This window comes from Salmo trutta, chromosome 4, assembly GCF_901001165.1.
Source record: "Salmo trutta chromosome 4, fSalTru1.1, whole genome shotgun sequence".
Taxonomy (NCBI): Eukaryota; Metazoa; Chordata; class Actinopteri; order Salmoniformes; family Salmonidae; genus Salmo; species Salmo trutta.
In genome coordinates this window covers 14,337,956-14,365,617 of record NC_042960.1, presented here as the reverse complement: position 1 = coordinate 14,365,617, position 27,662 = coordinate 14,337,956, and the positions used below count along the sequence as shown (strand labels likewise).

At 44.5% G+C, this 27,662-nt stretch overlaps 2 protein-coding genes across 6 annotated transcripts in view; one reads left to right on the top strand and one right to left on the bottom strand.

The window, feature by feature from the left end:
* Nucleotides 1-12,586, bottom strand: part of LOC115191847 (bifunctional UDP-N-acetylglucosamine 2-epimerase/N-acetylmannosamine kinase) — a 38,580-nt gene extending 25,994 nt beyond the window's left edge. Inside the window, exon 1 of one of the 5 annotated variants that reach the window (XM_029749809.1) lies at nt 12,218-12,586. Coding sequence is in view for 1 of the 5 variants with exons in the window: in XM_029749808.1 (XP_029605668.1) it covers nt 827-940 (114 nt within the window). In the remaining 4 variants the exon portion in view is untranslated. Of the gene's footprint in view, nt 1-826; nt 1,024-5,869; nt 5,967-9,505; nt 9,601-10,752; nt 10,904-12,217 lie in introns of those variants that run through there. The other 4 variants (XM_029749811.1, XM_029749812.1, XM_029749810.1 and 1 more) reach the window with 4 other exon arrangements.
* A 13,639-nt stretch (nt 12,587-26,225) lies between these two features.
* The window catches only part of LOC115191846 (complexin-1), an 11,058-nt gene continuing 9,621 nt past the window's right edge, over nt 26,226-27,662 (top strand). The window contains exons 1-2 of the mRNA XM_029749807.1: nt 26,226-26,497; nt 27,359-27,476. Coding sequence (XP_029605667.1) covers nt 27,446-27,476 — 31 coding nt within the window. The 5' untranslated portion in view covers nt 26,226-26,497; nt 27,359-27,445. The remainder of the gene's footprint in view (nt 26,498-27,358; nt 27,477-27,662) is intronic.

The window sequence follows — 27,662 nt, the reverse complement described above, 5'->3', positions numbered from 1 at the left end:
ATTCAGTGACACGTGGAGTGATGAAAGGAACGGTGCCTCCGTTGAACATGTCGCATTCACATATTCTCAAAGCCATATAAGAAGTATTCAAAATGATTAGGCTACACGATCAACCAGAAGAGGAACCGTCGCATTTTTTAATGAACAAACATTGGCCAACTACCCACACAGTACAGTTTGATCACAGCCATACAAGAGGCATGAAAAAAATCCCATTCAACTGCAACATGAAATTAAATCTTTATCCTTTGGTTTGTTGAATAACAACAACAGAGAAAAATTGGTCAGTGCAGGCATTTAGACAGATAGTCCATGCATTCATCACAACAAGCCATCCACTCCTCAGTCTCTCATCAGCCCCTCCCTTTTCTGCATCTCTCTCCCTCTGTCACACACACACACACACTACATTTCTTCACAGACACATATCCGGCCTAGTCTACAGGCTGTCTCACTGAAAAGCTAACACACTAGCCAGGCATTTTCCTCCCTGCACTGGGTTGGTTCTTAGGCTGCACTTACATAGGCAGCCCAATTCTGATCGTCTTTTCACGAATTGGTCTAATGACCAAACAGATCAGCTTTGAAAAAGATCCGACGTGAAAAGAGCTGATGTGATTGGTCATAAGAAACAAATATAATCATCAGAATGGGTCTGCCTGTCTAAAACGCAGCCTTCCGAGCCAGAATCCCCCCCCCTCCGTCTGACACACACTGCCCTTGTTTCCAATGAAGTGTCACAAGACCGGGGCTGCTTCCTAGCGATGAGGGGAGCAGCAGCAGGCAAGGAGGGGAAAAAAATAGGATAAAAGCCACCTTGACTCACATGAGGGTTTCTGGCTATAGGCCCTGGACGCATGGTCAGCCCACTCCGTGATCCACTCCTCTCTCTATCCTTCTCTCCCCCTTTATTTAGTCTCTTCCCTTCCCTTCGGATCATTTGAAAGGCTCACTGTAAAAAGGATAGCTGATCTTCCTCCTAGCCCGACAAAGCAGCAGCAAGCAGCCTGTCGAGAGAGTAGAGGGGAGGAGGGGCTTCCCTCATCCGACTCAAGAGAGCCCTGATTGGCTGCTGCGCGAGAGGGAACGGTTGAAGCTTCCTGCATCGATGCCTCTTACAGCCAGGGCCCAACATATTACAGACTGACCATGATCTCAACCCAGATAAATCAATGATTAATAGGAAATGTGAGGCCTATAACCATATTGATAATGAAGCGAAGTCTTTTTTTCCCCCTAATGTTGCAAACCCAGCTTTCTGTCGTCACACCCTGTTGTCACCCCCAAGCTAAAAGGCCCGTCACACAATATTTTAAACCAGCAGGTTTTTAAGGACAATAGAGTCCAGTCGTGTTCTTTGTTGTCATGGAAAATCAAGCATCATGATTCGTGGTGTTGCAATACTGGTACTGTGACAACCATAGGTCTGGGAATCACTGACCATCATTTCCCCCTTCCTAATCAATAAGTATATGTCAGTATCAACACATCAGCAGTGAATTATAGACCAAAGGGTTTCTTGACAACACTGCAAGAGCCCATCTCTTTAATGATGGTGGCTATGCCACCATAGATGCACTCTCAAACATTTCTAGAACACTTCTTCCTACTCAAAGCTTTTCATTGTGATGGAGTCAAACATGTTTTTCTTTTGTTTGGCATCATTTGTCAGCCTTTCCAGTTCCTTGGAGTTGCAGGCACAATATTTGTCTTAGACAATCACTTGATCAGCCATCCTTTGAAGTAGTAGACTTAGCTTAGCGCTGGGCGATATGTACAAATCTATGGGTGATTCACGACATACACTTACTGGGTGTGAACTGCTCACCGATATATTGTGCATCCTTACTAAAAACATGTTGGCTCACTATTTAAAAAGATGGAGAACAAGCTATAGGATGAATACTGGAGTTTTGGCACAGGTACAGCCAACTAGCGCTAGCTAACGCTACCTAGCAACAACAAAAATATTTCTACAATTCGATACTTTGAGTCAAAGTATAATATTATATATAATATTATATTGCGATATGTATAATATTGCGATATGTAGCTATGAATTCCCCCCACGCCCATCACTACTACTGTAGATAAGCCTAAGTCCTAAACACTTACTGTGTGTGAACTGACATCTGCCAAAGCCAGGAATGTTCCCCATCATGGAACATGAAGTTGGAAAGTAACCTGCGCCTCTCTACACATGCACGTACACACATGCCCAATTCTCTCATGCCAAAAAGCCTGCCCTCTGTGCTGAATAAAGTTTCCATTGTTGTTCGAAATGGAAGGACAACGCATAGGCCAATTAAGTACCTACGTTGGGCAGATATACGTGTGCTATCTGGGAACATATTGCACACTGTCTGCTGCAGAGGCAAAGGGCATGAGAACATTTGTTTTGATCAGTCATGGAAATAAAAAAAGCTAAAAACTAGCGATGCACCGATATGACATCTTTGGCCGATATCGATGTCTGATATTTTCCTTGCCCCCCCCAAAAACGATACCGATACTTTAAAATGTTAGTGGCCTTTTAAGCATTCTAGTACAGTTAAATAGTTAACACACACACACGGACGCAGGGGTCTAAGGTACTGCATCTCAGTGCAAGAGGTGTCTTCAAGAGAGCGAGGGTTGCACCCCTTCTCAAAAAACCTACACTCGATCCCTCCGATGTCAACAACTACAGACCAGTATCCCTTCTTTCTTTTCTCTCCAAAACTCTTGAGCGTGCCGTCCTTGGCCAGCTCTCTTGCTATCGCTCTCAGAATGACCTTGATCCAAATCAGTCAGGTTTCAAGACTGGTCATTCAACAGAGACTGCTCTTCTCTGTGTCACGGAGGCTCTCCGCACTGCTAAAGCTAACTCTCTCCTCTGCTCTCATCCTTCTAGACCTATCTGCTGCCTTTGATACTGTGAACCATCAGATCCTCCTCTCCACCCTCTCCGAGTTGGGCATCTCCGGCGCGGCTCACTCTTGGATTGCGTCCTACCTGACAGGTCGCTCCTACCAGGTGGCGTGGCGAGAATCCGTCTCCGCACCACGTGCTCTCACCACTGGTGTCCCCCAGGGCTCAGTTCTAGACCCTCTCCAATTCTCGCTATACACCAAGTCACTTGGCTCTGTCATATCCTCACATGGTCTCTCCTATCATTGCTACGCAGACGACACACAATCTTCTCCTTTCCCCCTTCTGATAACCAGGTGGCGAATCGCATCTCTGCATGTCTGGCAGACATATCAGTGTGGATGACGGATCACCACCTCAAGCTGAACCTTGGCAAGACGGAGCTGCTCTTCCTCTCGGAGAAGGACTGCCCGTTCCATGATCTCGCCATCATGGTTGACAACTACATTGTGTCCTCCTCCCAGAGTGCTAAGAGCCTTGGCGTGATCCTGGACAACACTCTGTCGTTCTCCGCTAACATCAAGGCGGTGACCCGATCATGTAGGTTCATGCTCTACAACATTCACAGAGTACGACCCTGCCTCACACAGGAAGCGGCGCAGGTCCTAATCCAGGCACTTGTCATCTCCCGTCTGGATTACTGCAACTCGCTGTTGGCGGGGCTCCCTGCCTGTGCCATTAAACCCCTACAACTCATCCAGAACGCCGCAGCCCGTCTGGTGTTCAACCTTCCCAAGTTCTCTCACGTCACCCCGCTCCTCCGCACACTCCACTGGCTTCCAGTTGAAGCTCGCATCTGCTACAAGACCATGGTGCTTGCCTACGGAGCTGTGAGGGGAACGGCACCTCCGTACCTTCAGGCTCTGATCAGTCCCTACACCCAAAGAAGGGCACTGCGTTCATCCACCTCTGGCCTTGCTCGCCTCCCTACCTCTGCGGAAGCACAGTTCCCGCTCAGCCCACTCAAAACTGTTCGCTGCTCTGGCACCCCAATGGTGGAATAAGCTCCCTCACGACGCCAGGACAGCGGAGTCATTCACCACCTTCCGTAGACACCTGAAACCCCACCTCTTTAAGGAATACCTGGGATAGGATAAAGTAATCCTTCTACCCCCCCACACAAAAAATATATAAATGTACTATTGTAAAGTGGTTGTTCCACTGGATATCATAAGGTGAATGCACCAATTTGTAAGTCGCTCTGGATAAGAGCGTCTGCTAAATGACGTAAATGTAAATACTACAGTCCCTGGTTTGAATCCAGGCTGTATCACAATGCAAATAGTCTGGGTAGCCATTTGATTACCTGTTCAGGAGTCTTATGGCTTGGGGGTAGAAGCTGTTTAGAAGCCTCTTGGACCTAGACTTGGCGCTCCGGTACCGCTTGCCATGCGGTAGCAGAGAGAACAGTCTATGACTAGGGTGGCTGGAGTCTGACAATTTTTAGGGCCTTCCTCTGACACCGCCTGGTATAGAGGTCCTACATGTCAAGCAGTGAAGTTTCAGCTCTGTCTGTCCGTGGCCTCTCTTCCTCGGTGCGCAGTGGCACTGTGTCCGTTTTCATCTTGTCCAGCTGTGTATGTAACATTTGTCTGCATCGAAGTAGCGGTCCTTGTACCTAGCATCGACCATGGTGGCGACACAGTAAAGAAGCTCAGAGAGAATAGCACCGAATCTCGTTCAGCCTCTTGAGTACTTTTGCAAGTTTTAACCCCACGGTCTGTGTCGGCAGTTTTGTTGAGCAGGCGTTTCAATGCCATGACAGAGGGTATCACGTCTGCTGCAGACGCTGTTGATGAGCTTATTTCTCGACTCAGTTGTTCGAATGGCGCTAGGAGTGTGTTCATGTTTCAAACGTGTTCTCAAATGCCATTGAAATGGCAGCAGCGGTATGAGAACCAGCACATTCTTGAGCATGTAATACGGCTTTCCTCAGTACAAAATCCTCGTCGACCCACTGTGCTGTCAGACTCGCAATGTTCATGGGGCTGATATCGCTGGTCCAAATGTCAGTCGTGACACCCATAGCAAGTAGCATAATGAAATCCATTATCTTGGCATTAATGGATTTCGCCTTTGACTTGTCTCGCTGAAATCTTCTTACTCTTTCAAAAGTGTGCGCTTAGTATATTTCTGCTTTTGTTCTGTGTAGCGCTGTATTTTCCGTGGCGTCATTACGTCATGTACCTACATTATAAAAGGTGTGCATGTCAGCTTTGACATCGGTGTTAAACTAGACATCGGGCCGATACCGATGTTGCCATTTTTAGCTAATATCGGCCGATTACGATATGTTCACCGATATATCGTGCATCCCTACTAAAAACATGTTGGTTCACTATTTAAAAAGATGGAGAACAAGCTATAGGATGAATACTGGAGTTTTGGCACAGGTACAGCCAACTAGCGCTAGCTAACGCTACCTAGCAACAACAAAAATATTTGTACAATTCGATACTTTGAGTCAAAGTATAATATCGTCCAAAATAATATTGCGATACGTAGCTATGAATCCCCCCCCCCCCATCACTACAACTGTAGATAAGTCTAAGTCCTAAACACTTACTGTAGCCTGCGCCTCTCTACACATGCACGTACACACATGCCGAATTCTCTCATGCCAAAAAGCCTCCTCTGTGCTGAATAAAGTTTCCATTGTTGTTCAAAACGGAAGGACAACGCATAGGCCAATTTAAGTAACACAAAAATAGATCCGGCCTAGCAAGTGAAGAATTGACAAGAACTTGGTGACATATTTTCCATCCCAGACGCATGACACAATCATTCTGCCAGGAGTACTACTAGACTTATAAAATACAGTGTTCCTTTCTATAACCTAGCAAAAAGAAAAACTAGCCCTTTTCAAATTCACCGACCCACAGTAAAATATAAAACCTAAACTAACCCCCCCCCCACTTAAAGCAGTAGACCAAATAGAATGACAAAAATATCAACTCACAGTGCAGTCTTCCCCTCTAAAAAACAGTGCAGAAGAAAGACAGTGAAACTAAACTAAAAGCAGGTAACGTCAACCTAGCCTGGACTCCACTCTCTTTAGCCATAGTCCACTTCTAGCTAGTTATTGTACCACGTGGTCTGTCGCCCCAGGCTAGTAGTACTAACAAATATTTACTAGCCCTTTTTCCAAGAACAACATAGGTCAGTCACAGATAATTAGGCTAATAATTATAATAAGGCAAACAATAGAGCTAGTTACTAATAGTTGTATGGTGAGATACTTCACAATAGACAGATGCTTAGTAATAACAGTTGAGTTCCAGGCATGACATAGGACTTAATTCAGCATGGGCTATTGACACACTGGGTGTGGATTGATACACCCAAATGGATCCAGCCAACAAGAAACATGTTAGCTCTAAGCACACAGTGTGAAATGTGGTCCAGAATGAAACATCTAGGCCTATCCTGTGTCAGAAACAATTAGCAAAATAGGCTACACTCACAAAAGGAAATGACTAGGTTAGTTGTAGCGAGCACCAGAATGTTCATGGATACTTTTCTGGTGCAGCGTCATGATACTTGAGAAAGAGGCTAGATTTTACCTCATGTTGCGTTAGTCCTGGCTCTACTACTCCCATCCATTGTTCCATTGTCCAAATTGTTCCTTCCACGCCCAATATCTATTTATTTTTTATATATACATTTGAGTAGAAATAACTACTCCCTGCACTGGCACTTCCAAAACATCACTTGAGAAATAGACGTAGCTCAGGGCTGAATCAGGTTCCACAACTGGGGTTGGAGCAAAAACAAACAGGATGATACCAGAAACAGGGCTGGCATCAGCGCTTAACTGCTGCTTTCCGGAACCTATTTGACAGAACAATAATTTTCACTTAGCAATTAAAGAATTTGAATTAAAAAAAACGGAGTTAAATCAGGTTGACTGCCCCCCCCCCCCTCCTTAAGCCACAACAAATAAACAAGTGAAATCTGTGAACAATCATATTAACATGTTTTCACAACTAAACATTTCCCTGTTGACAGCCCCTCTTTTTGCACACTCAAGAAAGGAATGAAGGAGAGCAAGAGGTGATGATGGAAAGCACAGTTGTGAAATATTCTGTAGACAAAAAGGTCATGTCAGCCTATTAATTATAAAAATATATATACATTTACTATTGAAAATCTAATTAAAATTGCACTATATATTGTAGGCTAACTATTCTGTAAGCCGCCCTGCACAATCAATGTTTGGAGCGTAGCATAAGGACCAGTCCATACAGTATGCATAATAATACTGTCTACACTTAAAGCCGATTACTAGAGTTTGTTTCATTTTGCAGTAGATTCGGACCCCTCGACTTTTCACACATTTTGTTACTTTCAGCCTTATTCTAAAATAGTTTTTTTTTTTTATTAAATCTAAATATACACACATTACCACATGATATGAAAGTGAAAACTTGTTTAGACATTTTTTCAAATTTATAAAAAATAAAAACACGTTATTTAACTAAGTATTTAGACCCTTTGCTAGGAGACTCGAAATTGGGCTCAGGTGCATCCTGTTTCCATTGATCATCCTTGATGTTTCTACAACTTGGACTCCACCTGTGGTAAATTCAATTGATTGAACATGATTTGGAAAGGCAAACACCTGTCTATATAAGGTTCCACAGTTGACAGTGCATGTCAGAGCAAAAACTAAGCCATGAGGTCGAAGGAATTGTCTGTTGAGCTCTGAGACAGGATTGTGTCGAGGCACAGATCTGGGGAAGGGTACCAAAAAATGTCTGCAGCATTGAAGGTTCCCAAGAACACAGTGGCCTTCATCATTCTTAAATGTAAGAAGTTCGGAACCCCCAAGGCTCTTAATAGAGCTGGCCGCACAGCCAAACTGAGCAAACGGGGGAGAAGGGCCTTTGTCAGGGAGGTAACTAAGAACCTGATGGTCACTGAAAGACCTCCAGAGTTCCTCTGTGGAGATGGGAGAACCTTCCAGAAGGACAACCATCTCTGCAGCACTCCACCAATCAGATCTTTATGGTAGACGGAAGCCACTCCTCAGTAAAAAGCACATGACAGCCTGCTTGGAGTTTGCCAAAAGGCACCTAAAGACTCTCAGACCATGAGAAACAAGATTCTCTGGTCTGATGAAACCAAGATCGAACTCTTTGGCCTGAATGCCAAGCGTTACGTCTGGAGGAAACCTGGCACCATCCCTACGGTGAAGCATGGTGGTGGCAGCATCCTGCTGTGGGGATGTTTTTCAGCGGCAGGGACTGGGAGACTAGTCCGGAATGAGGCAAAGATGAACAGAGAAAAATACAGCGAGATCCTTGATGAAAACCTGCTCCAGAGTGCTCAGTACTTCAGACTGGGGCAAAAGTTCACCTTCCAATAGGACAACGACCCTAAGCATGCAGCCAAGATAACGCAGGAGTGGCCACGTGACAAGTCTCTGAATGTCCTTGAGTGGCCCAGCCAGAGCCCGATCTAACATTTCTAGATAGACATGAAAATAGCTGTGCAGCGCAACGCTCCCCATCGAACCTGAAAGAGCTTGAGAGGATCTGCAGAGAAGAATGGGAGAAACTCCCCAAATACAGGTGTACCAAGCTTGTAGCGTCATACCCAAGAAGACGCAAGTCATTAATCGCTGCCAAAGGTGCTTCAATAAAGTAATGAGTAAAAGGGTCTGAATACTTATGTAAATATCATTTCATTTGATAGAATTTTTAGCAAATCTAAATGTGTTTTTGCATTGTCATTATGGGGTATGTGTAGATTGGAGGGGAAAAAACTATTTAATCAATTTTAGAATAAGGCTGTTATGTAACAAAATGTGGAAAAAGTCAAGGGGTCTGAATACTTTCCGAATGCACTGTATGTACCAAAATACTTTTTAAATCTATGGGCTTTTTTTTTTAATGTAGTTCTGCCGTGCGTAATATGCGGTAGTCAACTGCACCACAGTACCCACTTGATGTGTCTACTGCGCCACAGTACCCACTTGATTTGTCTACTGCGCCACAGTACCCACTTGATTTGTCTACTGCGCCACAGTACCCACTTGATTTGTCTACTGCGCCACAGTACCCACTTGATTTGTCTACTGCGCCACAGTACCCACTTGATTTGTCTACTGCACCACAGTACCCACTTGATTTGTCTACTGCGCCATAGTACCCATTTGATGTGTCTACTGCGCCATAGTACCCATTTGATTTGTCTACCTACTACTGTTATTATAAATCTTACTCATAAAAGAACAAATGTAAAAACTTTAGCTCCTCCCCAACTCCTCCAATATGTACTTGTGTCCTCTTGCAAACAAGGATTGGTCCTTGTTTGTTTAGGCTTAAATCCAGAGTCCTTGGCCTTCCTTTGTGTAACTATCATAGTCCAGATGGGAAAGCTGCCACATCTGATAAAGGAGATTTATTCCCCCCCCCCCTCAAGTGTTTGAAATTATTATTTTTAACCCTTATTTTACCAGGTTTGAGGGACCGGTTGGAACGGTGCAATGATACAACCTGAGGGGTATATTACAAAGCAGGACCAATGAGTTAGCCAGCAATCTTTGATAAGCAACCAGAAAAAAAAAAGATCGATTTTTAGACCCATTCACCTGCTGTCTGTTTACATCCTCTTATCCATCCTGGTCCAAGCCGAGGACACTGAATAGACGCTGTTTGCACAGACACCGCCATTCTCCATCTATATAGTGAGAACATTGCTTGCATAGGATATTAATAATCCTACCACATCGCCTAGCCCAAACATAGATCACGATTAGGCAAGGCATATTAACATGAGATAGTTACAGTAAGCTTCAAAAGTATTGGGACAGTGACCCATTTGTTGTTATGGCTCTGTACTCCAGTATGTTGGATTTGAAATTAGATAATGACAATGGAGGTTAAAGTGCAGACTGTCAGCTTTAATTTGAGTGTATTTTCATCCATATCGGGTGAACCGTTTAGAAATTACAGCACTTTTTGTACATAGTCCCTCCCATTTAAGGGGACCAAAGGTATTGGGCAAAATTCACTTATGTGTATTAAAGTAGACAAATGTTTAGTATTTTGTCCCATATTCCTAGCACGCAATGATTACATCAAGCGTGTGACTCTACAAACTTGTTGGATGCATTTGCTGTTTTGGTTGTGTTTCAGATTAATTGTGGCCCAATAGAAATGAAAGGTAAATAATGTGTTGTCATTTTGGGTCCATTTTATTGTATATAGGAATATAATGTTTCTAAACACTTCTACAATAATGTAGATACTACATTGGTTACGGAGAGTCCTGAATGAATCGTTGATCATGCGGAGTGAGAAAGTTAGAGGCATAAATATCATACCCTCCCAAAATGTTATTGTAATGGTGAGCGGTTAGCATGTCTTGGGGGGTAGAGATGTTAATCGGTTAGGTCGGCGAGAATACATTTGACCAGTCATGTTTATCGGTCTATAGGTCAATTTGCATACATTTTGGAATCAAATTGGCTCGTGTGTATTTTTGTTAGTCGTCATGCATCTTAAATATCACAGCATACAGTCGTCTATAGCCCACCTACCACCTGTCAGACAGCGCGATAGTAGCTCCTCAAAACGCCTGTAGACTATGGAGTGAAACCTGCTTTTGTAAACTCAGTCATTGCGCAACAAATAACATTTCTAAATAGAATCGCATTAAAAAAAAAGTTGTGGCCACGATTTAAAAAAGGACCTATTTGTATCTATCAATCTCAACTCGTAAAGCGCGCCTCCCATTCGGATGCATAGTCTATAGCCTGCCTACCGTTGACTAACAGCACGTCACCTTGAGGCAGCATAATTGTTAAACCTGATTTCCAGTGTTTTTGATACTCACGGTGCGGGTTGATGGTCACTAGACTTGATACTCAATGTTATGGACTATTCTCATATGTTGATAGTGGTTGACGCCAGACTGGATGTACAAGGACCGAGGACACGCTGATTATTCACTGTTGTATTGTAGACATCCTGTGAACTCTGATTCTGTAGCAGCCGACAGTCATTGCCTTTTTGTTTTGACTTCCTACAAGACTCTCAGGCTGGTGTTTTCAGAACATTTGGTGCTGTCTGATTAGGATATAAAGGGCATGTCTCCAAGATTGTGTAGTCTAGACATAGGCCTGCATAACACGTTTATTTCGTACCTAATCAATGACAGATCCTAGTCTATTTATATTATACTGTGCTGTCAAATCCAAAGGCAGTTTATGAAAATAACGTGTTGCTGATAGTGAAATTGCGCCACCCACTGGTAAATAGAGGGATACTAAGAATGTACTTTGACGTACATACATTGTGTTGTGTTAGGACAAAATATTTGATTCCACACCTGATGCAACAAATACAAATCTACTGTATTCTCTAATAGCCAGCTATACATTCACGGCACAAATGTACATTAAATAATAGTTTAATGGGCATTGCTGAACTCAGATGTAGGTAAAGAGAATTAGCCAGTTTCAACTAACTATAACGTTATATTTGTCATGAAAGGTCTCTCTCTTCTAGCTATTTACAATGTAGCTATTTCAATGATACAGTATGTTAGCTAGCTATAATAAACTTGCTAGGAAATAGATCAGGCTAGCTGTTCATTTTTATTTTGAATATACATTTTTGTATAGTCAGCCTTGCCATATCAAAGTCAGTTTCAATTGATAAAAGTTATCTCGCTACATACGTTATCTCGCTACATACCCATTAGCTTAAAAAGTTCGCCTAAATCAGCAAGTGATGGTGGCCCTGTTCTGTTGCTAACAAGCTATTAGCAGTTAGCTATCTAACTGTTGCTTGTAACGTCGTTAGCGGGATAGCTAGTTAGCGCAACCCGCTTTTATTCACACGGATTAGTTAGCAAACAATGGCACATTTAACGTTTGTTAAATTAGACAGTTGGCTACTAGTAACGTTATCTATGTATGATATGACGATTAGCTGGCTAGTAGTGTTACCTTGCCTACTTGCTAGCTAGCTAGATAGCTATCGGTATACTAGCCAGCTAGCTCACGTGTGCTAACTTCAGCTAACTTTCAACTAGGCTAGCTAGCTTTGTGATTCATAGTGAAAATGCGCATATTACATTAACTAAATAGCGAAGTTTGTTATAACGGAGCACAATATGTTTGTCTTGTCCATCTTGCGTTAGCTAGCTAACTATATAACTGTAGCCAAAAGTGTAGTTCCGCTAACGTTAGCTAGCTATGTAGCTAGATCAAAGTTAGCTAGCTAGGTACCACCAAGCTATCGCTGGTATGCACTACTCTGAAGCGTGAACGTTGCACTAAATTAACTTTACCTACCTTTATTCAAGCGGATCTTCTTAATCTCTTGCAATGGTTCTCATCGTGTCTCTTTCAAATGTAGGCTTGCGTGAAAGTGAAATGGTCCCGGGTACTTATGAGTCAGAGGCGAGGTTTGAACATTACTGGTGCATATATTGCTCTTGTGCGCGAAATATTAAAAAACATACTCCAAACATCTGCCTTCGTTAACGGAACAGCGCGAAAAAATTGCCCGACAGACTTGGGAGAAGGACACTGTTTACTGGTTATTAGTACAGCAGGCGGGAGGCTAGTTGGCGACACTGTGTGTTAGCTTGCTAGTTAGCTAGCAATCAATCAAATGTATTTATAAAGCCCTTTTCACATCAGCAAATGTCACAAAGTGTTATACAGAAACCCAGCCTAAAACCCCAAACAGCAAGCAATGCAGATGTAGAAGCACGGTGGCTAGGAAAAACTCTAGAAAGGCAGGAACCTAGGAAGAACCATAGAGAGGAACCAGGCTCTGAGGGGTGGCCAGTCCTCTTCGGGCTGTGCAGGGTTGAAATTATAACAGTACATGGCCAAGATGTTCAAACGTTCATAGATGACCAGCAGGGTCAAATAAAAATAATAATCATAGTGGTTGTAGAGGCTGCAACAGGTCAGCACCTCAGGAGTAAAAGTTGGCTTTTCATAGCTAAGCATTCCTAATTAGAGAAAGCAGATGCGGTAGAGAGAGAGCGGTGAAAACAGCAGATCCGGGACAAGGTAGCACATCCGGTGAACAGGTCAGGGTTCCATAGCCGCAGGCAGAACAGTTGAAACTGGAGCAGCAGCACGGCCACGTGGACTGGGGACAGCAAGGAGGCATCAGGCTAGGTACTCTGGGAGGGGAGAGAGAGAATTAGAAGGACCATACTGAAATTCACACAGAACACCAGATAGACAGGAGAAATACTCCAGATATAACAGCATAAATACTGGAGGCTGAGACGGGAGGGGTCGGGAGACACTGTGGCTCCGTCCAGCGATACCCCCAGACATGGCCAACCAGGCAGGATATAACCCCACCCACTTTGCCAAAGCATAGCCCCCACACCCCTAGAGGGATATCTTCAACCACCAACTTACCATCCTGAGACTAGACTGAGTTTAGCCCATGAAGATCTCCCCCATGTCACAAACCCGAGGAGGGCGCCAAACCCGGACAGGAAGATCACGTCAGTGACTCAACCCACTCAAGTGACGCACGCCTCCTAGGAACGGGATGGAAGAGTACCAGTAAGCCAGTGACTCAGCCCCCGTAATAGCGTTCCCCGTTCTCCTGGTGGAGAGAGGGGAACCGGCCAGGCAGACAGCAAGGGTGGTTCATCGCTCCAGTGCCTTTCCGTTCACCTTCACACCCCTGGGCCAGACTACACTCAATAATAGGACCAAAAATCTCCAATTTCGACTCCAGACCAAAGGACAAATTTCCACCGGTCTAATGTCCATTGCTCGTGTTTTTTGGCCCAAGAAGTGTCTCCTTCTTATTGGTGCCCTTTAGTAGTGGTTTCTTTGCAACAATTTGACCATGAAGGCCTGATTCACGCAGTCTGCTCTGAACAGTTGATGTTGAGATGTGTCCATTACTTGAACTCTGAAGCATTTATTTGAGCTGCAATTTCTGAGGATGGTAACTCTACTGAGCTTATCCTCTGCAGCAGAAGCAACTCGGGGTCTTCCATTCCTGTGGTGGTCCTCATGAGAGCCAGTTTCATCATAGCGCTTGATGGTTTTTGCGACTGCACTTGAAGAAACTTTCAATGTTCTTGAAATGTTTCGTATTGACTGACCTTCATGTCTTAAAGTAATGATGGACTGTCGTTTCTCTTTGCTTATTTGAGCTGTTCTTGTCATAATATGGACTTGGTATTTTTACCAAATAGGGCTATCTTCTGTATACCACCCCTATCTTGTCACAACACAACTGATTGGCTCAAACGCATTAAGAAGGAAAGAAATTCCACAAATTAACTTTTAAGAAGGCACACCTGTTAATTGAAATGCATTCCAGGTGACTACCTCATGAAGCTGGTTGAGAGAATGCCAAGAGTGTGCAAAGCTGTCATCAAGGCAAAGGGTAGCTACTTTGAAGAATCTCAAATATAAAATATATTTTGATTGGTTCAACACTTTTTTTGGTTACTCCATGATTCCATATGTGTTATTTCGTAGTTTTGATGTCTTCACTATTATTTTACAACGTAGAAAATAGTCAAAATAAAGAAAAACCATTGAATGAGTAGGTGCTCTAAAACTTTTGACCGGTAGTGTATGTATGTATGGCTTGACAATGACAGCAGTGGAGTTGGCGAAAGCACAAACAGATCTGGGACCAGGCTAGCTCTAATCTAGACCAATGCTTACAACTCATCTAACTAGACTATATACACTGTATCTAAAACATGTAGTAAAAGCTGAAGCAAGAACACATATTTTCTTCTGAAAATGTACCTTTTCTAGTTTCTGAAGGATTCTCATTACCAGTTGATGGAGCTATTTCTCTGAAATGTTTCTTTAATCAATGACAACCACTGGCCTGGATGAGTTTCATTGAATAGGCTGTGTATCAAATGTTGGTCCTCACCGGTCTATGGTTGTCACTCAACTCATAATATCCTGCTAAGCTAAAGTCTAAGTGTTATCTCTCTGAGCTTCAGGTCTTAGGCAAGGTTACCCATCAGGCAAATGAGAGCACGTAGCTCAGCGAACTAACTACCAGGCTACCTCTGCTACGACACCTTTCAAGTTATTTTGGTCCTCTTAGCTTAGATATTCAATCAAATGTCTGATCAACTCTTTCTCCATTATGAAGTTTTCTTAATTCTGCAAATCTGCATGCTTGCATACAGTCATCAAAGGCAGCAATGGATTAGCCTTCAGAAAAACTGAAGATTTGAAAAATATGTTTTCTTCTCAAGGACTTTCTTCTCTTGAGTGTTCAATCTCCCCTCTTCAAACACAGCTACTGTGTGCTGAACCTCGCTCTCTCGCTTGCAGCCACTTCACTGAGCACATCTCTCAGCCCCCATCCTGAGCACAACCCAACAGCAGCAGTGCGGCTTGCTATTTTATAACTGTGCTGCATTGCAGGGCTATTTCCACAAATGAGGGCTGGATTGCATAAGAGCTGACTGGTGTTAAGCCTTGAGAGCTGCAAAGTGAGAGAGAAGAGGGGGGAGAGAGAGAGAGAGGTAGGGGGCGATAGAGGGGGCGGGTTGTGTGACGCAGTAGAACGTGCATAGAGACCAGAATGCAGACACTCCTTCTTCCCAACACCCCTCCCTACCCCCCACTACTCAACCCCAGACATCATGAAAGAACAGCGCTACCCCGGGGACTTGTCCAGGTAAGTGTTGAATGAACCAAAGGCTGTCACACTGCTGCAATGGGCTCCTTGGAACTGACTCTGATTTCAGCTGGCACCCTATTTCATGCATTTTACACATGCAAACAGCACACATTTGTCTTTTTTGCACGCTTAGATTAAATTAGGTATTTGCAAACACCTCTTTCAATGGGCTTTAGCTAAACAAAGCGAACTGCTAGTCCCCAGGTTGACTCACTTGACAGTCGCCTTGCGAAGTATGTACAGTATCTGGCTGACTATGAGGTCGCCCCTTAAAAGGCTTATAATTAGACCTTTACTTCACTGGTCTGCGTCACAACACAACACCATTACATTGTCCACGAGGGGCAGGTTATCTGCTTTTCCCCTCTCTTATCCAGCTCCACTGCTCATGGGTTCCCCCACAACACTGGGTTTCCTCTCCAGCCCCTCCCCCACCACCACCACCACCACTATTTAACAGCCAAGCCAAAAGATAATTTTCCTGTCCACTTTCAACTCAGGTTTGCTTATGGGGCAGTACAGGAAGCACTTATCACAGTGCTCTGTGTTATAGGAGGACTTATCTGTACGAAAAAAAAGACGAGGTAAATATCCAAATGGATAGGCTACATCGACAATGTATGTATTTTCTGTTATACTTGTCACTTAATTTAGTACAACACAAAAAACAAGCTTTGCTCTGAGCCAGGCCATCTACGTTTGATTTGGATTATGTTTCAAATGTCTGTTGACTAACAGACATGACCATTTGGATAGTGTTTGCCCTTAACAGCAATTTTAGGTGTAGGCTAAACAATGTATAAGTTACAGGGTAGCAGCTAGGATAGCATCCAATTCACCCCTTTTAAAAGCAGTTTATCATTTGAATAATGAATTAAGTAATTACAGCAGGGAGGAAGCTGTTTGAACAACCCAGACGGTTGTGTGGACCAACAATTCAGGCGTACGACTGCCACCCCCGACCCACCCCTGCAATTTAAACGCCGGTGTGGTCACCGCTCGTCTGATTCGGATGCAGTTCCCTGGTTTGGTCAGAGGAGAGAGGTAGAGCGCATACAGTAAGAGAGAGCATTTCATCATCCCTGCAATGCTAGTGAAGGTCTCTCAAGGGCAACCCATTATATCTGCAAAGTCACACACACACACACACTTGGAGGTATTTCTGTGTGGACCACACAGCGCATGTGAATTATGGCATAGTTTATGTACTGCATTATGCTATCATCATTTGAGGCGGAGATCATTTTTAAAGGAGAGGTATGACCTGAAATATCTTTAGAAGATTCTGATATATCTGGTCACTCACTGTTTTCTCCCTCGCCTACCCTTTAAAGCTGTAAAATATGCATGACCCCTTGAATGTATTACTAAATGTATTCATGGACCGACACAGCGATTGAAAGACCAGCATTGGCAGTTTGTGTGTGATTTGTGTGCGCACCCGCCCTTGTGTGTGTGTGTGTGTGTGTGTGTGTGTGTGTGTGTGTGTGTGTGTGTGTGTGTGTGTGTCAAAGCTGGAAATCATGTCATCAATACACCAACACACGGTCTGTGTGGAGTCGTCAGGAGACAGCAGCATAGAACAGAACAAAACAAATCTCTCTTCAAAATGATTGTGAAAATGCAAACTGATTTAGAGCCACCTTTACCACCCACACAACTCCAATTCAACCACTGAATGTTGTACACAAATGTTTACACGGATGTGTTAATATCATTGTTATAACAAAATATGATCAAATATCCGTTTGACTGTTCTTCTCTTTTCAATACATGACTCACAGTCGATGAGGGACACAGTAACAGCAAAGCACTACTCAAACACTACAGAATAAAAGCTCACTGTTCTACGAGGACACAGAGAGAGAACAAACAAAGCCCTTAGTAAACAATGAACACAATATCAAACGTTCCCTCCGCCACTGAACTCCAGAGGATGTTAGGAGGCTGAACTGAAGACATGCCCCCGCACCCCCTGCCTTTCTGCCTGCCTGTCTGTCTGTCTGCCTGCCTGCCTGCTTGTCTGTCTGCCTGTCACTCTGGTCTGCCTCTTCCAGCCTTTCTGTCCTGCCTCCCTCCCTGCTTATACTTCCCTGCCTGCCTGCCTGCCTGCCTGCCTGCCTGCCTGTCTGGTCTGTCTCCCCCAGCCTACCTGGTCTCCCTGACTGGTCTGTTTCCCCCAGGCTGCCTTCCTGTCTGCCTCCCCCTGCCTGGCCCCTAGCCAGAGCCTGTAAAGAGTGCTGGGTCAGCAGAGGGTGAGGGGGACCATAAAACAAAGTGGGACGGCATGACTGCCCCTCATAAAACTACTAACCATCAACCGTGCAGTATCGATCAACAGCCTTTAATCAATACAGGGCATATACTGTGGCCCCCAGATTTCTCTCTTTCTGCAGAGTTAGCGAATCTAGAACCACGTTATTCAATGCTCATTGGGGGGGCAACTAAAATGGTGGATGGATACCTTTTTGTGATGATGGATATTTTTGTTTTGCGTGACGGAGGCCTTTGGGTATGGATTTAGAGGGTTCCGATGACCAGTGATGAATATCACTGAGCGTTAAAAGGCATTTGGACTGGATCTGTGTTTTAACAGAGTACAATAGGCTTTTTGCCATAGCAATGCAGGGAGAGGTTACGGCATAGACAGTTCAGAAACACTCTGACAAAATGGGGGGAGGAGTACAGTTGCAGTCTCTGAGGTATTATTTCGCAAGTCATCACAGAATTCTTGCTTAATCAAACCAGCATTGTTGTGCATGCAAAGATCAAAAGGTAACAGCATGAGCATACACGGAGAAAGCAAAAACCTGAACAGTGTTCCACTAGTTTACTTAAGTATGATTTTGCGAGGGCATATTCCCTATGCACAGTAGCAAGGAGCGGAAGCCAGTTGGGTTCAACATCTTTCAGACTTTCTGTATCACACACAGAGTACTCTCTCTACTAATTGAGTTAACATTGCTTTCAACCAAATATCCCTCACTGCACTAATTAGAAGAACCCAAAACCCTTCAGGGGCAACACACATCCAACGTCCAACGTCATGCACAAACGCTTTCTCTTAAAAACCCGGAGTGAAAGGGGGTGTGTAATGTGTGAAAGAGAGAGAAGGGTGGGGGGGGGGCATTTTGGTATGGAGGTGGGGTTGGGGGGGATAAGAAAATGATCTGGCTGCCTCCGAGTAGTCTAGGAACGGGAGTCGGGTCGCAATCTACAGAACATCCCCAGCTCTCTGTACTGGATGCAGCACTTTGGACACTTTCCAGCTCCCTCCCTGTTGTCTGGGCTGTTTCCGTCGCCCAGCTCCAGCACCAGCCAGACAGAGTCAGGGCCCAAGGGGCAGTCAGTGGGGAGGGAGATCACTCAAAGCTCTTAACATCAAAATCAAATGAAATTGTACTGGTCACATACACATGGTTAGCAGATGTTAATCAAATCAAAGTTTGTCATGTGAGCCAAATACAACAGGTATTACAGTGAAATACCTTACAGTGAAATGCTTACTTACAGACTCTAACCAATAGTGCAAAAAAGGTATTAGGTGAACAATAGGTAAAGAAATAAAAACAGCAGTAAAAAGACAGGCTATATACAGTAGCGAGGCTATAAAAGTAGCGAGGCTACATACCGGTTAGTCAGGCTGATTGAGGTAGTATGTACATGTAGATATGGTTAAAGTGACTATGCATATATGATGAACAGAGAGTAGCAGTAGCGTAAAAGAGGGGTTGGCGGGTGGTGGGACAATGCAGATAGTCCGGTTAGCCAATGTGCGGGAGCACTGGTTGGTCGGCCCAATTGAGGTAGTATGTACATGAGTGTATAGTTAAAGTGACTATGCATATATGATAAACAGAGATTAGCAGCAGCGTAAAAACAAGGGTTGGGGGGGGGGGGCACAATGCAAATAGTCCGGGTAGCCATTTGATTACCTGTTCAGGAGTCTTATGGCTTTGGGGGTAAAAACTGTTGAAGCCTTTTTGTCCTAGACTTGGCACTCTGGTACCGCTTGCCATGCGGTAGTAGAGAGAACAGTCTATGACTGGGGTCGCTGGGGTCTTTGACAATTTTTAGGGCCTTCCTCTGACACCGCTTGGTGTAGAGGTCCTGGATGGCGGGCAGCTTAGCCCCAGTGATGTACTGTGCCGTACGCACTACCCTCTGTAGTGCCTTGCGGTCAGAGGCCGAGCAGTTGCCGTACCAGGCAGTGATGCAACCAGTCAGGATGCTCTCGATGTTGCAGCTGTAGAACCTTTTGAGGATCTCAGGACCCATGCCAAATCTTTTTTGTTTCCTGAGGGGGAATAGGCTTTGTCATGCCCTCTTCACGACTGTCTTGGTGTGTTTGACCATTCTAGTTTGTTGTTGATGTGGACCCAAGGAACTTGAAGCTCTCAACCTGCTCCACTACAGCCCCGTCGATGAGAATGGGGGCGTGCTCGGTGCTCCTTTTCCTGTAGTCCACAATAATCTCCTTAGTCTTGGTTACGTTGAGGGAAAGGTTGTTATTCTGGCACCACCCGGCCAGGTCTCTGACTTCCTCCCTATAGGCTGTCTCATCATTGTCGGTGATCAGGCCTACCACTGTTGTGTCGTCTGCAATGCGAGTGTAGGGAAATGCTTGGGCTTCTAGTTCCGACAGTGCAGTAATATCTAACAAGTAATCCAACAATTTCACAACAACTACCTAATACACACAAATCTAAAGGGATGGAATAAGAATATGTACATATAAATATGTGGATGAGCGATGGCCGAGCAGCATAGGCAAGATGCAATAGATGGTATAAAATACAGTATATACACATGAAATGAGTATGTAAGATATGTAAACATTATTAAAGTGGCATTATTTAAAGTGACTAGTGATCCATTTATTAAAGTGGCCAATGATTTCAAGTCTGTATGTAGGCAGCAGCCTCTAATGGGCTAGTGATGGCTGTTTAACAGTCTGATGGCCTGGAGATGGAAACTATTTTTCAGTCTCTCGGTCCCAGCTTTGATGTACCTGTACTGACCTCGCCTTCTGGATGGTAGCGGGGTGAACAGGCAGTGGCTCGGGGGTTGTTGTCCTTGATGATCTTTTTGGCCTTCCTGTGACATCGGGTGCTGTAGGTATCCTGGAGGGCAGGTAGTTTCCCCCCGGTGATGCGTTGTGCAGACCGCACCAACCTCTGGAGACACAGTCTGGCCACACAGTCATGGGTGAACAGGGAGTACAGGAGGGGGCTGAGCATGCCCCATTGTTGAGGATCAGCAAAAGGGAGATATTGTTTCCTACCTTCACCACTTGGGGGCGGCCGGTCAGAAAGTCCAGGACCCAATTGCATAGGGTGGGGTTGAGACCCAGGGCCTCAAGCTTAATGATGAGCTTGGAGGGTACTATGGTGTTGAATGCTGAGCTGTAGTCAATTAACAGCATTCTTACATAAGTATTTATCTTGTCCAGATGGGATAGGGCAGTGTGCAGTGTGATGGCGATTGCATCGTCTGTGGACCTATTGGGGCGGTATGCAAATAGAAGTGGGTCTAGGGTGGCAGGTAAGGTGGAGGTGATATGATCCTTGACTTGTCTCTCAAAGCACTTCATGATGACAGAAGTGAGTGCTACGGGGTGATAGTCATTTAGTTCAGTTATCTTTGCCTTCTTGGGTACAGGGACAATGGTGAACGGAAAGGCACTGGAGCAACGAACCGCCCTTGCTGTCTCTGCCTGGTCGGTTCCCCTCGGTCCACTGGGATTCTCTGCCTCTAACCCTATTACAGTGGCTGAGTCACTGGCTTACTGGTGCTCTTCCATGCCGTCCATGCCGTCACTTGTGTGGGTTGAGTCACTGACGTGATCTTCCTGTCCGAGTTGGCGCCCCTTCCTTGGGTTGTGCCATGGGGGAGATCTTCGTGGGCTATACTCGGCCTTGTCTCAGGATGGTAATTTGGTGGTTGAATATATCCCTCTAGTGGTGTGGGGGCTGTGCTTTGGCAAAATGGGTGGGGTTATATCCTGCCTGTTTGGCTCTGTCTGGGGGTATCGTCGGACGGGGCCACAGTGTCTCCCGACCCTCCTGTCTCAATGCTGCAGTAGTTTATGTGTTGGGGGGCTAGGGTCAGTCTGTTATATCTGGAGTATTTCTCCTGTCTTATTTTACATTTTTGTCATTTAGCAGACGCTCTTATCCAGAGCGACTTACAGTAGTGAATGCATACATTTCATTTCATGCATTTTATTTTATTTATTTATATATATTTTTTTTGTACTGGCCCCCCATGGGAATCAAACCCACAACCCTGGCGTTGCACACACCATGCTGGCGTTGCAAACACCATGCTCTACCAACTGAGCCACATTGTGTCCTGTGTGAATTTAAGTATGTTCTCTCTAATTCTTTCTCTCTTTCTTTCGTTCTTTCTCTCTCTCAGAGGACCTGAGCCCTAGGACCATGCCTCAGGACTACCTGGCCTGATGACTCCTTGCTGTCCCCCGTCCACCTGGTCGTGCTGCTGCTCCAGTTTCAACTGTTCTGTCTGCGGTTATGGAACCCTGACCTGTTCACCGGATGTGCTACCTGTCCCAGACCTGCTGTTTTCAACTCTCTAGAGACAGCAGGAGCGGTAGAGATACTCTGAATGATCGGCTATGAAAAGCCAACTGACATTTACTCCTGAGGTGCTGACCTGTTACACCCTCTACAACCACTGTGATTATTATTATTTGACCCTGCTGGTCATCTATGAAAATTTGATCATCTTGGCCATGTTCTGTAATAATCTCCACCCAGCACAGCCAGAAGAGGACTGGCCACCCCTCATAGCCTGGTTCCTCTCTAGGTTTCTCCTAGGTTCCGGACTTTCTAGGGAGTTGTTCCTAGCCACCGTGCTTCTACACCTGCATTGCTTGCTGTTTGGGGTTTTAAGCTGGGTTTCTGTACAGCACTTTGTGACATCAGCGTATGTAAGAAGGGCTTTATAAATATATTTGATTGATTGATGGCCATCTTAAAGCATGTGGGGACAGCAGACTGGGATAGGGAGAGATTGAATATGTCCGTAAACACGCCAGCCAGCTGGTCTGCGCACGCTCTGAGGACACGGCTACGGATGCCGTCTGGGCCGGCAGCCTTGCGAGGGTTAACACGTTGAAATGTCTCTCTCATCACAATAGCTGCAGGACGTCCGGCCGTGCTGGACCCGCCCTCGCTGGGGAGTGAACCCTTTACGCATTGCAGTGGAAGCCCAGCTAGGCAGACAGGCAGGCAGGCAGTCACACCTACTCCTGAGACCACAGAGTGCAGTTGATTGACACTAATATCAAAGCAAACGTGCCCTCCTCCTCGGCTCTGCTCTACTTCAGGAAAAGCACAGAGAGACAGAGAGAGAGGTGTCCTTCAGCTCTGCACAGATGAGGGGAATTGAACTAAGAATATCATGGGGAGCGTGATAGTAGGAAAAGGAATGCGTGCACTACTGTAAGTCGCTATGGATAAGAGCATCTGCAAAATGACTGAAATGTATATGTGAAATGCATGAAATGTACAATTGATGAATATTTCTCAGAGTGTAATGATACTGAAAACACTACAGGCCCCCACAACATTTTCCCACAATGTCAAATATCCTTTACTGATAATCGGAGCTTTTTACACAGGACTAAAAGCAACATTTCGCACATAGCCAACCACTGTGTTAGCAGTCAATTAGTGAAATAGTTCAATCTCTTCCTCTCCTCCAACGTTCTCCAATACAGCTCAGTGGAACTCCTAGAACCCTCCTCTCTGGTGTGAGTTCCGTAACGGAGTGATGTCATTTTTACAGCACACGAGGGTTCTATATAGAGAATGATGGTTGTTTGTGTCAGTGTGTTTCTACCGGACACAGTCCCAGTGTCTTGATGAATGAATGGATTCTATGACAGCCCTTCTTCTAACCCTCTACTGCAGTCAGTTATTAGTATAGCTGCCTGGCTTTGAAGACTCACAGTGGGGCTTGGTATATAGGCACTAGGCAGTGGGGCACAGGCAGCATGTCAAGCACGCCAAGACGAAGTCACCCTTGCAGGGGCTGTTAAATAATGCAAATGTTGTTTCAGAGAGAGAGAGAGAGAGAGGGAGGGAGGGAGAGAGAAGTGAAGAGGGGGAGATTGAAGAGATTGAGGGAGAAAGGGGGAGAGAATGAGAATGCAAGAGAGACAGAGGGGGAGGGGGCATGGGGGGGACAGGGAGGGAGATAGAAGGGGGAGAGGCTGAGATAAGTGTGTGTGAGAGAGAGACTGAAAAAGATAGAGGGGGAGAGAGGAAGAGAGAGTGAGCAGAGATTGAGGGAGCAGATAGGAGATGGCAGATTAATAGTTAATTCATACTGCAGCTTCTGGGCATGTGCAGTGTTTTAGGAGACCTGTTTCTCCTCTCTATAGGGTTATTTAGGAGACCTGTTTCTCCTCTCTATGGGGTTATTTAGGAGACCTGTTTCTCCTCTCTATGGGGTTATTTAGGAGACCTGTTTCTCCTCTCTATGGGATTATTTAGGAGACCTGTTTCTCCTCTCTATGGGGTTATTTAGGAGACCTGTTTCTCCTCTCTATGGGGTTATTTAGGAGACCTGTTTCTCCTCTCTATGGGGTTATTTAGGAGACCTGTTTCTCCTCTCTATGGGGTTATTTAGGAGACCTGTTTCTCCTCTCTATGGGGTTATTTAGGAGACCTGTTTCTCCTCTCTATGGGGTTATTTAGGAGACCTGTTTCTCCTCTCTATGGGGTTATTTAGGAGACCTGTTTCTCCTCTCTATGGGGTTATTTAGGAGACCTGTTTCTCCTCTCTATGGGGTTATTTAGGAGACCTGTTTCTCCTCTCTATGGGGTTATTTAGGAGACCTGTTTCTCCTCTCTATGGGGTTATTTAGGAGACCTGTTTCTCCTCTCTATGGGGTTATTTAGGAGACCTGTTTCTCCTCTCTATGGGGTTATTTAGGAGACCTGTTTCTCCTCTCTATGGGGTTATTTAGGAGACCTGTTTCTCCTCTCTATGGGGTTATTTAGGAGACCTGTTTCTCCTCTCTATGGGGTTATTTAGCTTTTTGTATGTTTTTCTTATTTTCTGTTTTTCTTATTTTCTGTCCATGTTCTCCCTTGAAAAATGGGATAGACTGGTAAAATAAAGGTAAAATAAAACATTTAGTAACCTTGTCTGGTTGTCTTAAGCTCAATTAGCGTAATTGAAATGAGATGCACCAATGCATCAACTGAATTGTCATGCATTTTATTTTGACGCTCATTTGACTTATAAACTGAATGGTTTCAAATAACCGACTACAGACAATAGAAATGAAAAACAAGCTTGTTGACCCTGTGTATCCTTTTCGGAATGTGGAATTAATGTTCCAAACCCAAACCCCGTTTATCATCACAAAGAAGAAACACTTCTTCAGTTTCAGATAAGAGTAGGATAAAGGTCAGGTGAAGAAATGGTTTATGACATTTTAAATAGTTTTCTGAGCAGCTTTGGAGCCTGGTGGGGAATATAAATGAAAAAGGTTGTTTTTTTTCAACTGCCAAACATTCGCCGAAGTGCCTTTCGCTATATTTGACAGTGGCTTATTCATTAACCAAATTCGTATTGGTCTCATATAGCGTTGTTTTTATGCAGGTTTGCACAGTCACATTGACTGGAAGAAAATACAGTGAAATTACCATTAAATATCGGGGTAATTTGATGCATGACAAGAACATGAGCTTGTTTTATATTTCGTTTTATATTGGATATTCGGTGGATTTAAAAAAAAAAATATCTCGACAATAGCTATTGAACCAAGCATGCCGTGACTATGACAATGTTATATTCCGAATCAGTGGTGGAGGGAGAACAATCCACGCCTTTTTTTGTTGATTGAAAAAAAATATATATATATACAATTTCGGATTTCCAGCGTGCCATGAACACCGCTTATCCAGCAGCATACCACCCTGCATCCCAATGTTGGCTTGCCTCTGAAGCTAAGCAGGGTCGGTCCTGGTCGCCCCTGGATGGGAGACCAGATGCTGCTGGAAGTGGTGTTGGAGGGCCAGACTTCCCTCTGGTCTAAGGAGATCTCAATGCCACAGTGAAGGGGAAATTGTCCTACGTAGGGAGCCGTCTGGTGGGACATTAAACAAGTCCTGACTCTGTGGTCATTACAAATCCTATGGAATTTATTGTAAGAGTAGGGGTGATAACCCCGGTATCATAGCTAAATTACCATCATGGCCACTTAATCATCCCCCTCATTCCTAATTGGCATATATCACTCCTCACCTCTCTAACTGATGTGTTTTGAGCGTTCTGGCACAAAAATGGTCGCCGTGCATCACCCAGGTGGATGCTACACATTGATGGTGGATGAGGTGTTTTCACCAACTACGTAAAGCGCTGTGACATATCCATTCCAATGAATTAACGAGCTACTGAAATGGTGCATGACGTGAGTAACCTACAGAAGCCTACGTAAACTGAAGTGTGCATTCACCCTACTTGCGAAAACATTTAGGTCAGACTTTTGAAGATAGATTTATCAGAGAGTTTATATATAGCTAATCTGGGGTATCTAAAGTGGCGGTTTGCCAAACAGTGTAACCTAGTAGCCTAATCTTGTGTAATAGGGGCAGTAGACGTTTTGCAGTAGGTTTTTGTCGGTGAAGGCGTGGGACGTTTGGGAGAAGGTTGGTCGAACTCCATGTGATTACCCTCCTCTCCTCATCATCAGACAGCAACTGCAGTTCCCTCCTCTGACGCGCGTGCAGTCGTTGTGCAGAAGCCAGGAAGACGGTGGGAAATACAGCAGGGATGCTCAAAGTGAGCATCTAAGGACCTCCACACCCTCTTCATTTCGCAACAACTTCTATATTTTGCCAGGATAACGTTGCTATTTTGAGAGATCCAAGGCGCACGGAAAGGTAATCGCATGTCCCGATCGCAAGACACAAGAGATGTTGTGGGACGAATTGGGAGCTGTCCCCCAAAAATGGTGCTGAAATCGCTCCGCGCTCGAGAAAGGAAGTGATTTTTGCTGTTGCTTTTGTAGCTGTGTGTGGGTTCAAACAAGGTTATGTGTCGGGAATACACAAAATATATTTTTAAAAAACGTGATCAATTCAAATTAGCCATGGTTGGGATTATGATTAGCCGATTTGAGACGTCGTAGGCTACAACTCGCGGTGCATTTGGGTTTTGAACCATGTGACTGAATCCGGACAATTGAAAGTTTGACATTGAACGCGGATTATGGGCTCGAGGAATTGATTAGCCTTATATATTTCCCCTGATCAAATGAACCCTGTTATCGGCATTGGTGTGCTATATCTTGTCTGGTAGCCTATGCTTACATGAGGCTGCTTCTTCCCATTTGAAGTACAGTATAGGAAAGCTACTTGGCCTCATGAAACGTACTAGGCTACGCTATTGCAGGTTACCAACGTTGGGCCGGTTATTTACGACACCTGTGCCGTCAATATATAACCTTTTTACAAAATATGCCACAAGAAAACCGCTCTAAATTGACATTTTTTTTCTGACCTTCACGGGGCTCTCTCAGTGGAATCCACCCCGTCAGAATAAATTCCTAAAATAGAGTGGTTTATACATTTGAGGTTAGCACTACCTGGAGAAGGTGTAGCCGAAAACGCATCTTGTTTGTAAATCACAACACCATTCACTTTGCAAACTAAAAGGAGGGAGCAGAGACACACTGTCATTGATAGAGAAAGTTAGTTATGGGTCAATATAACCACTCAACCTCTACTGTCTTCATTTCTAAGGTTTCTTTCTCCTGGCACCTGGGCAGCATCTGTCCTGTCTGACGTGAAACTGTGAATCTGAGGAGAGGCAAGACTTAAACCCTCATCATGAATTTTGTAATGAAGGCAGCTATGGGAGGTAAGTTGATTAATGCGTTGCACCATTACAATAGTCGTGTCGGACACTCAAAGGCAATGCAGCATATACTGTACACGGGATGGGAAAGGAGATTACGTGTGACATTCTTTCAATTCTATCCATTATTTCTAAGTTAATGAATAGGTATATAGTTATAAGCTATATCCATAACATATTATTAAAACT